The sequence below is a fragment of the Citrus sinensis genome, chromosome 7 (assembly GCF_022201045.2).
Source record: "Citrus sinensis cultivar Valencia sweet orange chromosome 7, DVS_A1.0, whole genome shotgun sequence".
Classification (NCBI taxonomy): Eukaryota; Viridiplantae; Streptophyta; class Magnoliopsida; order Sapindales; family Rutaceae; genus Citrus; species Citrus sinensis.
In genome coordinates, this window is record NC_068562.1 from 24,090,342 (window position 1) to 24,102,469 (window position 12,128).

General features: G+C 36.0%; 1 protein-coding gene and 1 pseudogene across 1 annotated transcript; both read left to right on the forward strand.

Moving 5' to 3' along the window:
• The first annotated feature begins 3,650 nt into the window (after positions 1-3,650).
• Positions 3,651-4,884, forward strand: LOC112498631 (probable polygalacturonase; annotated as a pseudogene).
• Positions 4,885-6,031: 1,147 nt separating this feature from the next.
• Positions 6,032-10,514, forward strand: LOC102621138 (putative receptor-like protein kinase At3g47110). The gene is made up of 2 exons (XM_025094670.2): positions 6,032-9,629; positions 9,908-10,514. Exons 1-2 carry the CDS (start codon positions 6,860-6,862, stop codon positions 10,279-10,281), a joined length of 3,144 nt encoding a protein of 1,047 aa, XP_024950438.1. The 5' UTR covers positions 6,032-6,859; the 3' UTR covers positions 10,282-10,514.
• The last annotated feature ends 1,614 nt before the right edge of the window (positions 10,515-12,128 follow it).

Below are 12,128 nucleotides of genomic sequence, written 5' to 3' on the forward strand. Positions count from 1 at the left end.
TTCTTTCCGACATGCTCCGCTTTTAATAGTAGTTTAAAAGTTTTCAACTTTTCTACATCTTTGCTTTAATAATTGCTTTTATTTCAATTCCAACTTGATAAATTAGTGTAAGATGACACAAAAAATGGAAAAGTAGACATATACCTAACAACCAGCTTTTAACTCTTAACATAGTTATTTTCCATCTGTAAACTTGTCTTTGTTAGTCAGCATTAAAACTAATAAAAAATTAGATCATGGACATACGCACAAAAAAAAAAAAAGGGGGATAAAACCCACCAACTCTTTCGTCAGCGGACCAAATTTTTAATTTTCTCTACCCAAGCACAAGCTACGCTATGTGTGAATTAAAAGTCTCCGCATAACTTGTAATAGAAAGATGCTTAGCCAAAGGTCATAATATTTCTTCGTATAAACTATTAAGAATATGGCATATACTTAGCTGGCTTAATTAAAGGAATTTGTTCCTTTGATTGAAAGTGAGGAAGTTGATTGCCCGTTTCAACCAAGATGATATATTCCCAATGAAAATTTAATGCTCGAATTTTTCTTTTTTCTATTTGTTTTTGCCGATCTTATTCTTAGATAAATTTCTCAAATCAAAGGAAATTTTCATAATTTCAATCAAAAAGAAATTTTTTTAAAAAGAAGCAAGTGAATTATCGTTGTCTCAGTACAAAGTGAGTTATCAAAATTAAAAGCTGGCGAATTTATCTTATTCTCAATAAAAAACAAATCATTGAACAAGGAAGCAAGCGAATCATCGAGCATATTTCTCCATTTCAAAGCAAAACGATTCATCAAAATAAGAAGTAGCATAAAGAAAAGTCTCGTTACAAGTAAAGAAATATGAGACATTGTAACTCATTTAAGACATGTTGGGCCTCATGTTCGCAAAGAGCATTAATATAGAGAAAAAATAGTCGTAGTGTCACTGACCACCCAAGTGTCTAAGAGCGGCACAAATGTACCGAGCAAAATACTAATCGCGTGGTATGCTCATATTAACACATGCAAGTCCATAATGTAACTAGTTATATGCCAATTATAGGCAGATAAATGCAACATCATATATGCACAAATAAAATAAAATAAAATAAAAATATATACTGCTTAGTAAGAGAATCGTTACAGTATTATAATGTAATATAGTTATTTGCTTGCTTCAAGCAGTGCTTATATAAAGTGGGAGCTGCTTGCTTGCATTCGGTGGCCGTTCGGTCGCTCTATAAATGCAAAATTTTGACAGCTGCTTTATTTTATCAAATTGGAGCACCCAGAACAAACAAAGGAAATGGGAGAGAAATGGGAAAGTAGAGAAGAGAAAAGAAAAGAAACATAAAAGTAGAAAGAAAAGAAAGAAGCCGAGAGTTGGGAAAAGAGGAAAAGAAAGGAAAAGGAGAAAAAGAAAATTAAGAAGTTGTGAGTGGAAAATAATTTGAAAAGTGGAATTGAGGGAAATATTATGGGAAATATAATTGGATAGTTAGATCTACATTTAGGGAGTTAGTGGGTAATATTTTCATGAATTTTAAGTAGTTAGTTATGTTTTATTTTACATCATATAAGTTTTTGTATCATTTCTAATCATTAATTTTTTAACCTTGTATTTTTATAGAAATCCAAGAATCCAGAGACCCACAAGAGCCCTAACAAACCCTAGAGTGAAACAAGAGTTGTGAGTGGATACTATTATTACTATTATGTATTTTGTGAAGCATTTATGTCAGATAGTATGATTTAATATCATATTGTGATTATATGTACACATAATATATGTTTGATTGAGTCATGAGATGTCATTGCTAATCATCATATGTGTACCCTCCCTTATAGGCTCTGCGCATGTGAATTGAGAGTTAGGTTCCTCTACTCGTGTGATGTAGTTAAATTTTGCTGGGATTGAGAGGTTTTTCCCCTGCTCTACTCTTGCGATGATGATTCTAGCGAGTTTTAAGAGTTATTTCCCTTGGGTTCTATTTAGTATAGTTTTGTCATGTATATAATATATGTATGTTTGGTCATGTAATGTGTTCACTAGAGTTATGTAATATGATTATGTATAAGCACTACTACACTAGTGCATTACTTTATATATATATATATATATATATATAGTAGTTTTCCAATCCAGTATCCTGGATTGGTGTTATAATCCGGGAGACAATTTGTAGCCGTCGGATCAAATCCAACGGCAACTTATATTTTTATTTCAAATATTGATTCCAACAGTCGGGCCCACATGCAGACTTTTACAATTTTTAATATTAAAAAGTAAAGCTGCTTTTAAATGGAGTACTGATATTCCCTCCCCGGATTCTTCATCATCTGACTAAAGCCAAAAAGAACTGATACTAACAAATCACCATTTGGGATTTCCACTTTTTCATTATCCATTTTAGTACAACTTAAATCAAGGGGGAAAAAGGAATAAAACAAGCACATGATTACACATGCACACTGATTTCCATTTTGTCACCATTTCTTGCCGATGTTGCCGCCGTAATTCTTTTTTTTTTTGGTTTATCTCAAACTTTGTAATTTTATTAATATTGAGAACATAAAAAACAACGAGTTCATGATCCATCTGATTTTAGTAAATCAATCAGGTGAGCTTTGCTATTAACTTTCCTTCACCGGCAACTACAGAGAAGTGCTGGAGCAGGATCTCCATACTCCAGTCAGGCATCAACATCCATCAAAAACTCACAAAACTTTCTCTCTTAATCGCCTTTACAGACTCTTCGTTTCTCATTTTTCTCGCTTTCTTCTTCTTCGAAAGCAGCGAGCCCTTCCAATCCCTTCTTTTGTGGCTCTCCTTTTCCCTCTTCATTCGCCCCTTCGCCATCGCTCAACTCACCTGCGGTCACACTGCGTCGGTCACAGCCCAATCATTGAAACCCCTCATATCCAGATCCAAAGATTAAAAGGAAGCCTTAGAAGTCGCAAAAGAACCGATCTTTAACCCCCCCCGGTTCGGTTCTGATCGTTAAAAACTCAAATGGGTCAATTGGAATTGAGTAAAAAGAGAAGAAATTTGAAGTCTTGGAGGAATGAAATGGAGAGGATATTCAGATTCTGAAAAGCAGTGATGAAGAAACCGATGGGGAATATCAGTTCTCTCTCTAAAAATTTATTAGGCAACTTTATTTTTTTAATATTAAAAATTATAAAAGTCTGCATGTGGGCCCTTATGTTGGAATCAATATTTGAAATTAAAATATAAGTTGCCGTTGGATTTGATCCGACGGCAACAAATTGTCTCCCGGATTATAACTCCAATCCCGGATACTGGATTGTAAAACTACTCTATATATATATATATATTATATCCAGTCACCGAGCCACAAACTAACTATTTTCCTATTTACCCTATTTCTCCAAATTTCTGTTGGATTTCGTATAGTCCAATTTTTAATCAATTGAGAGCCATGACATGCATTACTGCATCACTTGTATTTTGAGCACGTTTATGTTCATATGTAAATATGCATGATGTATGTGTATATAGTGAGATGTTAAGTGTGAGGAGTTTGTATATGTTTTCAAATGAGATACATATGTTATTAAATGAATATAGTAGAGGCCTGAATTCATTTTTATATGTTCCTAAATTAAGTTTATATTATGACTTTTAGTAATCAAACCACATGATTCGCCTCGGATTTGCATATAGGTCGGGGCGGGTCGTGTTACCACAGCAATTAGCACCTTAGCATTAATGTGTGACAGAAAAAATAACACTTATGAGTCATCTACTTGAGCGCCAATAGGCAGCATTGCATTTGTTTCAGGAATGTTGTTATCAAAGGGATGACAATCTTGGCTCCTCTTAATGCGCCAAATACTGATGGTATAGACCTAGGTAGACAAATATTCTCTTTTCATTCTTATTTTCTTTATTTTCTCATTTCTTTTTCTTGGGCAGTATTGTCTCTTAAGCTTTTGAATTACAAACCTATACAAAGCATTATACAGACTCGAGCACGAATGTGTGTATTAAAGACTGTTACATTGAAAGTGGGGATGATCCGGTGGCAGTGAATAGCGGATTGGACCGCTATGGCATTGCGATGGCTCGTCCAAGTTCAAACATCGTAGTAAGGAGTGTTTCCGGCACTACCCCAACTTGTTCAGGAGCTGGAATGAATAGGTAGTGAGATGTCTGGAGGGATTTTTAATGTAACTGTAGATCATTTGCATGTTTGGGATGCAGCAGCTGGGATTCGTATAAAGACCGACAAATGAAGAGGGAGAAATATTGAAAATATTACCATAAGGAATATAAAAATGGAGAGAGTCAAGATACCTATATGGATCAGTAGAGGGTCTAATGACCATCCTGATGAAGGATGGGATCCCAAAGCTATTCCTAAAATAAAGGGTATTTCTTTTGTTAATGTGGTCAGTGTAAATACAACGAAAGCCCCAGCACCGGCAGGCATTATAGGTACACTTAATGAGATCTGCATGAAAAATGTTAGTTTATTAGGTCTGGCCCCATCGGTGAAATGGCAATGTCAATTTGTTTGAGGCTTTAACAGTCAGGTGTTCCCTTTGCCCGGGCCCCAGTTACAGAACAAAAGCTCATCTTGGTGTTCTTTTTCTTGAGTTTTCTGGGGAAGATTTGAACTTTGGGGTTCAAATGAATTGCATTTTAGGAATGGAAACTACTTTCAGCAAACTGAGAGTTCAATACTAAACTACAGCAAGATTCAATTGGGTAGAAGCGAGTGCAATAGGCATGAATGTCGTTTAAGCAAGAGGTTTAATTAATCTAGTTAATGTTCTAGCTTAGTGCAGGCTTACAATTTTGGCGAATGATGTGATTTCTTCTGCAGTCAGGACTTGCAGGTTTTGGACAGTTTTCCGCTACAAGATTAGTTTCTCTGTTAATCCTACAAATTCAGTCTCGCGATCTTAAATAGACTTATTGGATTCTGGTTAGGGGAGTATATACAGAAAAATGAAACATGTAAAAAGAAGTTGTAACTTATTGATGAATGATGAATTTAGTTCTATTTTTTCACTTATACAAGGCCCTTGTGTGCTCATTGTGAACTTTTGAAAAGAGATTTGTGTTTTTTCTTATGTTCAAAGTAGGTGACAAGCGTATCCATTTAACTCTTGCTTAGAGAACCTTTCCAATTTTCGTCCAAAACATGATGAGGATATAAAAATATTCTGAACAGCACAATATAACACACAAATAAGCACAAGTAAAGTTTCTTCAATGGAAAATTTGATACACTTTAGGGTAAAATAAAATGTTTAAACAGAGTAGTTGTCCCACTTCACCCTTTCCAGAAAAAAATTGGAACCACACTTTTATTTGTCTTTCCCTTTGCACTCCAATTCCAAATCATCAGAGATGAATGGCACTTTCTGCAAAAAATAAAATTGAAAGTTGAAAATTGAAAATAAAATTACTCAACACAAATCAACAGCAAACAAATGAATGAACAGAGCTAGAATGTGATAATAACCTTTTGCTTGGCAAGATCTTGGCAGCCTGTGAAGTTCTCAGGGAGCTTGCATGTGCCAAATTGAACATTTTCCTTTACCGCAAACCTTTTGCTTTTACCGCAAGCTGCTAACCCTTTCTCGCCGGCGGTCTCATTTCTCGGCGGACCCAACCACCCGTTGCCGCCTTTGCTACCATTTGATCAATCAAATTACCGCCTTCGCTTGCGACAGGGCCTGTTCTGTGAAACTTGGCTGAATATTACTAAGTGGAATGTTCCATCCATTAGGCCTAGAAATCATTATATAGGTTTGTTCAGTGATATTGGAATTGTTATTATGGATATCCGTGATGGATGATCATCAATTCGTTTTGTGTTGAAATAATCTTGTTACTAATTATGGATACGCTTGATGGCCGAATTCGTTCGGTTGAAAATTGAAATGCTGTTTACGCTATTAATTTGCTCATATGTAGTTCTATTTTCAAATCTGTATATTCAAAATTATTAATTTTTTTGAAGGACCCGAATATTCAAAATTATTAACTCAATCCTCATATTATTAATTTGCTCATATGTAGTTCTATTTTGTGTAGTAGCAATACATATTATACGCAGTACTGCAAAGAAAAAGCCGTCTAACTCAATCCTCGTCTCCACGTGTTTCTTCATGTGCACAGTTACCTCAATGCATGCGCAACACACAATAAAAAAAGTCATAAAGCTATTAAATCTTTACCAAAAAGAAATTATAAATTACTTTCGATGAGTCCCCACGTCGCGTGAATATCGGCTCTTTCCACGGCTTTTCTGTACAAAAACACAAACTTATAGACCAACAATCTATAGCCACGCAGTCCAATTAAACAAGACCATACTTACGTGTCAATAAACAATAGGAATTAATGTTAGAGAGTAGTACGACCGGCGACACGCTAGTCAAATCCCAGCCCCCATACCGTACAAACCGGATCGAAGTTTTTCTTTGTAGTGTCTGAACCGGAGAGACACGTCACACGTTTTCAGCGTTAGCATACTGAATACCTTTTTCTCTGCAGATTGAGATTCCCTCTGTCTCCCCCTTTTTCTCTTTCTTTTACAATGCTCGTTGCTCCCTCCCGCCCCACCGTCCCTCCACTTTCCTTCTTCTTCTCCTTCTCTTTTTTTCTGACGCCTGGCCCCTCAACTTTCTCTCTTCTTCTCCTTTCTTTCACACCGAACTTCCTTTCCCCTTTTTCTCTTTCTATATTGTTCTCACCACATAGTCATTTGGCTGTCCAATCATATTCATGGCCTGGAAACTAGGATGAAGCTTCCAAAGTCTAGCTGTGCTTCTGCATTTAAGAGCTCCACTGCTTTAATTTGTGACGTGTGAGTATACAAACTAGTCAAATATGCCTATAAAAGGCCTTCACTTTTTGATATGTGTGAGTATACAATCACCCACACATTCCATTGCATTACACTTTTCCACCTTAAGAAAAATGCCTAATATTTCCTTTTCCATTGGCTGCCTTGCCATTTTGATATGGTGCTTCAGCTTGTTGCTTATTAATTCTCCTAGCTTTTCTGCTGGCCAAACCAACGAGACAGATCGACTCGCATTGCTTGCCATAAAGTCACAGCTTCATGATACATCAGGAGTCACAAGTTCATGGAACAATACCATAAACTTGTGCCAATGGACGGGAGTGACTTGTGGCCATCGGCATCAAAGGGTGACCCGGTTAGATTTGAGTAACCAAAGGATAGGAGGCATCTTGTCTCCTTACGTTGGAAATCTCAGCTTCCTCAGGTACATCAACCTTTCGGACAACAGCTTCCATGGCGAAATTCCCCAAGAAATTGGTAATCTTTTAAGGCTTGAGAAACTAGCACTGCCCAACAATTCATTTTCGGGTACAATACCTACCAATTTGTCCCGTTGCTCTAACCTCATCCAACTTCGTGTCAGCAACAACAAGCTTGAGGGACAAATCCCAGCAGAGATAGGCAGCTTGTTGAAGCTTCAGACATTGGCCGTCGGCAAAAATTACTTAACAGGTCGACTCCCAGATTTCGTTGGGAATCTTTCAGCTCTTGAGGTATTTTCTATTACAGGGAATTCATTGGGCGGGAAAATTCCAACTACCCTTGGCCTACTTAGAAACTTGGTTGATCTCCACGTAGGCGGAAATCAATTCTCTGGTACGTTTCCTCAATCAATTTGTAATATCTCTTCCCTCGAGCGGATTTATCTTCCATTCAACAGATTTAGTGGAACTTTACCATTTGACATTGTTGTCAATCTTCCAAACCTTAAATCGCTCGCTATTGGTGGAAACAATTTTTTTGGCTCTATTCCTGATTCATTGTCCAATGCTTCAAATGTTGAGATCCTTGACCTTGGCTTCAATCAATTCAAAGGGAAAGTGTCAATTGATTTTAGCAGCCTTAAGAATCTATCGTGGTTAAATTTGGAGCAGAACAATTTGGGGATGGGGACAGCCAATGATCTTGATTTTGTAACCTTTCTAACTAATTGTAGTAGTTTGAAAATACTTAGTTTAGCTGCTAATCAATTCGTAGGAGAGCTGCCTCATTCTATAGCAAATCTCTCATCGTCAATGATTGAGTTCCGCATAGGAGGAAACCAAATATTTGGAATCATACCTTCTGGAATAAGAAATCTTGTCAATCTAATTGCACTCGGTATGCAATCAAACCAATTACATGGCACTATTCCTGATGTAATTGGTGAGCTTAAAAACTTACAGGGATTATTCCTGTATAAGAACGTTTTACAAGGGAGCATTCCCTCTGGTGTTGGTAATCTTACTAAACTGGCCAAACTTGTTATGAGCTACAATAGCTTGCAAGGCAATATACCCTCATCCCTTGGTAACTGTCAGAATTTGATAGGCTTCAACGCCTCCCATAATAAGCTCACTGGTGCCTTGCCCCAACAACTTCTCAGCATAACAACACTTTCAGTTTACCTAGATCTGTCTAATAATAATCTAAACGGCTCTCTTCCTCTACAAATAGGCAACCTGAAGAATCTTGTAAAATTGATCATATCTAGCAACCAATTTTCTGGTGTGATTCCTGTTACTCTAAGCACTTGTGTAAGCTTAGAATATCTTGATATTTCGAGCAATTCTTTTCATGGCGTCATTCCTCATTCTTTGGGTTTCTTGAAAAGCATCAAAGTGTTAAATTTCTCAAGCAATAATTTGTCTGGCCAGATTCCAGAATTTCTTGAAAATCTATCTTTCTTAGAATTCTTAAATTTTTCTCACAATGATTTGGAGGGCGAGGTTCCAACAAAAGGAGTTTTTAGTAGTAAAACCAAACTTTCACTCCAAGGGAATGTGAAGCTTTGTGGGGGTACAGATGAATTGCATTTACCAACCTGTCCATCTAAAGGATCAAGAAAACCAAAAATCACTCTCCTCAAAGTGTTGATTCCAGTGGCAGTGTTATGCATGGTCTTATCCTCATGCCTTACTATTGTTTATGCTCGAAGAAGGAGATCTGCGCGTAAATCTGTTGATACATCGCCGAGGGAAAAACAATTTCCTACGGTTTCTTATGCAGAGCTAAGTAAGGCAACAAGTGAATTTGCATCGTCAAACATGATTGGTCAAGGAAGCTTTGGATCTGTGTACAAGGGGATTTTGGGTGAAGATGAAATGATAGTTGCAGTGAAGGTGATAAATCTTAAGCAGAAAGGAGCTTTCAAGAGTTTTATGGCTGAATGCAAAGCATTAAGAAATATTCGTCACCGAAATCTTATCAAAATCATCACTATTTGCTCTAGTATAGATTCTAAGGGGGCTGATTTCAAGGCTCTTGTTTTTGAATGTATGAAAAATGGAAGTTTAGAGGATTGGTTGCACCAGAGCAATGATCATCTTGAAGTTTGCAAATTAACTCTCATTCAAAGAGTGAACATAGCCATTGATGTGGCTTCTGCAATTGAATATCTTCACCACCACTGTCAACCGCCTATGGTTCATGGAGATCTAAAACCAAGCAATGTTCTGCTAGATCATGACATGGTTTCCCATGTGGGTGACTTCGGACTAGCAAAATTTCTCTCTAGTCACCAACTTGATACTGCTAGTAAAACTTCATCAAGCTCAATTGGGATAAAAGGAACGGTTGGCTATGTTGCTCCAGGTAAGTTTTTCATGTTATACACACACATCCTATCATTTTCTTATATGAATGTCAATCTTTTTTAATCATGTGAGCGAAGCCAAAAGATAAAAAGAAAAACACGAACTCCAATTCCATAAGAAGCTAATACATTAGAGTTCATGCTTCTTGTTTTTGGCTTCTAACTCTGTTCACAAATGGGGACATCTTGATATATTTATTTATTTAAAAAGTATTATACATTTTATTGGATCTTAGCATTCGTTTGGCAACTAACAAAATGAATCAACATGTTTAAGAGTATTGCATGGGCAGCGAAGCGTCCATGACTGGAGATGTATACAGCTTTGGAATTCTGTTGCTGGAGTTGTTTACCGGAAGGCGACCAACCGATGCAGCGTTTACTGAAGGACTTACTCTCCATGAATTTGCCAAGATCGCTTTACCAGAAAAAGTGATAGAGATTGTTGATCCTTTACTTTTGATAGAGGTAATGGCGAACAACTCTATGATTCAGGAAGACATAAGAGCCAAAACGCAAGAGTGTTTGAATGCTATAATTAGAATTGGTGTTCTCTGCTCAATGGAATCTCCATTTGAGCGGATGGAGATGAGAGATGTCGTGGCTAAGTTATGCCATACAAGGGAGACTTTTTTTGGCAGGAGGGCTTGAAGTAACGGCTAGCAATGTTAAGTGTCTAAAGAGGAAATATTGATACGACATTGCAAAGTGCTAAGCGCAAAAATATTATCTAAACAATCAATTTTAGATTTCTAAACTTCCAATGTAATTCAATACAATCGAATTGATTGGATTGTGCGCAGCTCTAGAAATAATGCAAATAATAAATTTGGCTATATAATTAGTCAAAAAAGGAAATGACTAGAATATCAATGGTTTAATTTGAACAATACTGCTATGCTTACTTAATTTATATACTTAGTTGGGATAGTTATTGATGTGTCGTCAATCATGTAATATCATGTATATAGTATTAATTAATTTATTATTAATTATAAACCTATCAACACTTAATGGATGACACATAAGAAGCCACATTAGTAAACATCCTAACTAAGTGAGTATACATAGCATTACTTTTAATTGAAAATAGATATTATATTATTATTCATATATCGTTCCTTGTTAAATTGCCTCACAAGGAATTAATAGATATTATATTATTATTCTTCTTCTGCATAAGGCAATGAGTGTTGCATATCCAATTCATACACAAAGTGCCTTAAAAGTTTTTTTTTTTACCCACATCCACACGGCACAAATCACAATTGGTCCATCGTTATAGTCAGACACAAGCAAAGATCCAACTGTAATACAGGATCGAATAAACTGAATTTCAAGCTCCAAGATTAAAATTAGGTAGCAAAACATGTGGAGGATTAATAAAGGAAAGGATTGGAAACCATTTTATAACCAAATAATTTGTTATTTGGCACCCAAGAGGCATAAATCAACATTGTATACTAAAATGTAAGTTTAACATTCAGATTAAAGAAGTGATGAAAAGGTACACATGAACTGGTTCATTGAAAGCTATAGACACATTGGCTAATGACCATTACAATAGAATCCGATAAGGATACCACTACCAGAATCTCAAGACACAAAAGCAACAAATATAGGCTCAAATAAAATTTTGCCAAGTTGTTATTATCAGACTCATCACTGCCATCAGACGCATAAACATGCAAAGATCTCCAGAGATCATCAATCTTCTACAATATGTCTCCATCCTTAGAGTAATACCTTTATGCACAAATAAATGTTGTTCTCATCACTATCATCTGACTCATCACACACACAAATATCTCCAAAGATCATCAATTTTCTCCAAGATCTCTCCACCTCAGAAGAATAATTTTGTACATCAATATATGCTTTTCTTGGAAATTTTCTAGAGCACTCAATCTTAACTTCGTTTATGCAATACTGCCAACATGAGAGAGGAACAGATTGGCAGTAATATAGAGTTCTCTCTCCTTCAGATATAAGCAACTTCTTATAAGAGAACTGAAACAACAGTAAGCAACATCTATTACCAACCCTTTTTTTTTTTTTAAAAAAAACACATATTATCTAGGGATCCAACTTTCAAAAGGAAAAAGAAAAAGAAGTCCTAAGATAAAGTTAAATATAAACGGATTAGCAATACACTATGACCGTCCTGTTAATATTACTTGCATGCTTTTAAAAATATTATGCTTCAACAATGCTAAAAGTAAGTTTAGTTATCCTTATTGGATCCTTTAATGAAAATCCATTGACAATACAAGGCTAATTAACAAGTAGAAGTTTAAGTATTGATTTTACATAAGATCTCATCAAGGACTTGGATGACAAAAGAAATTGATATAGCATCTCCATCTTCACAGTACAGATCAAGTCTTTAATTCTCATAAATGAAAAATACGGTTTACCTGAAAAGAAAGCTTGTACTTCCAACAATATAGATCGTACTTTATTGATAAGTTCTCCATATGTGGTGAAATCCAGATCAA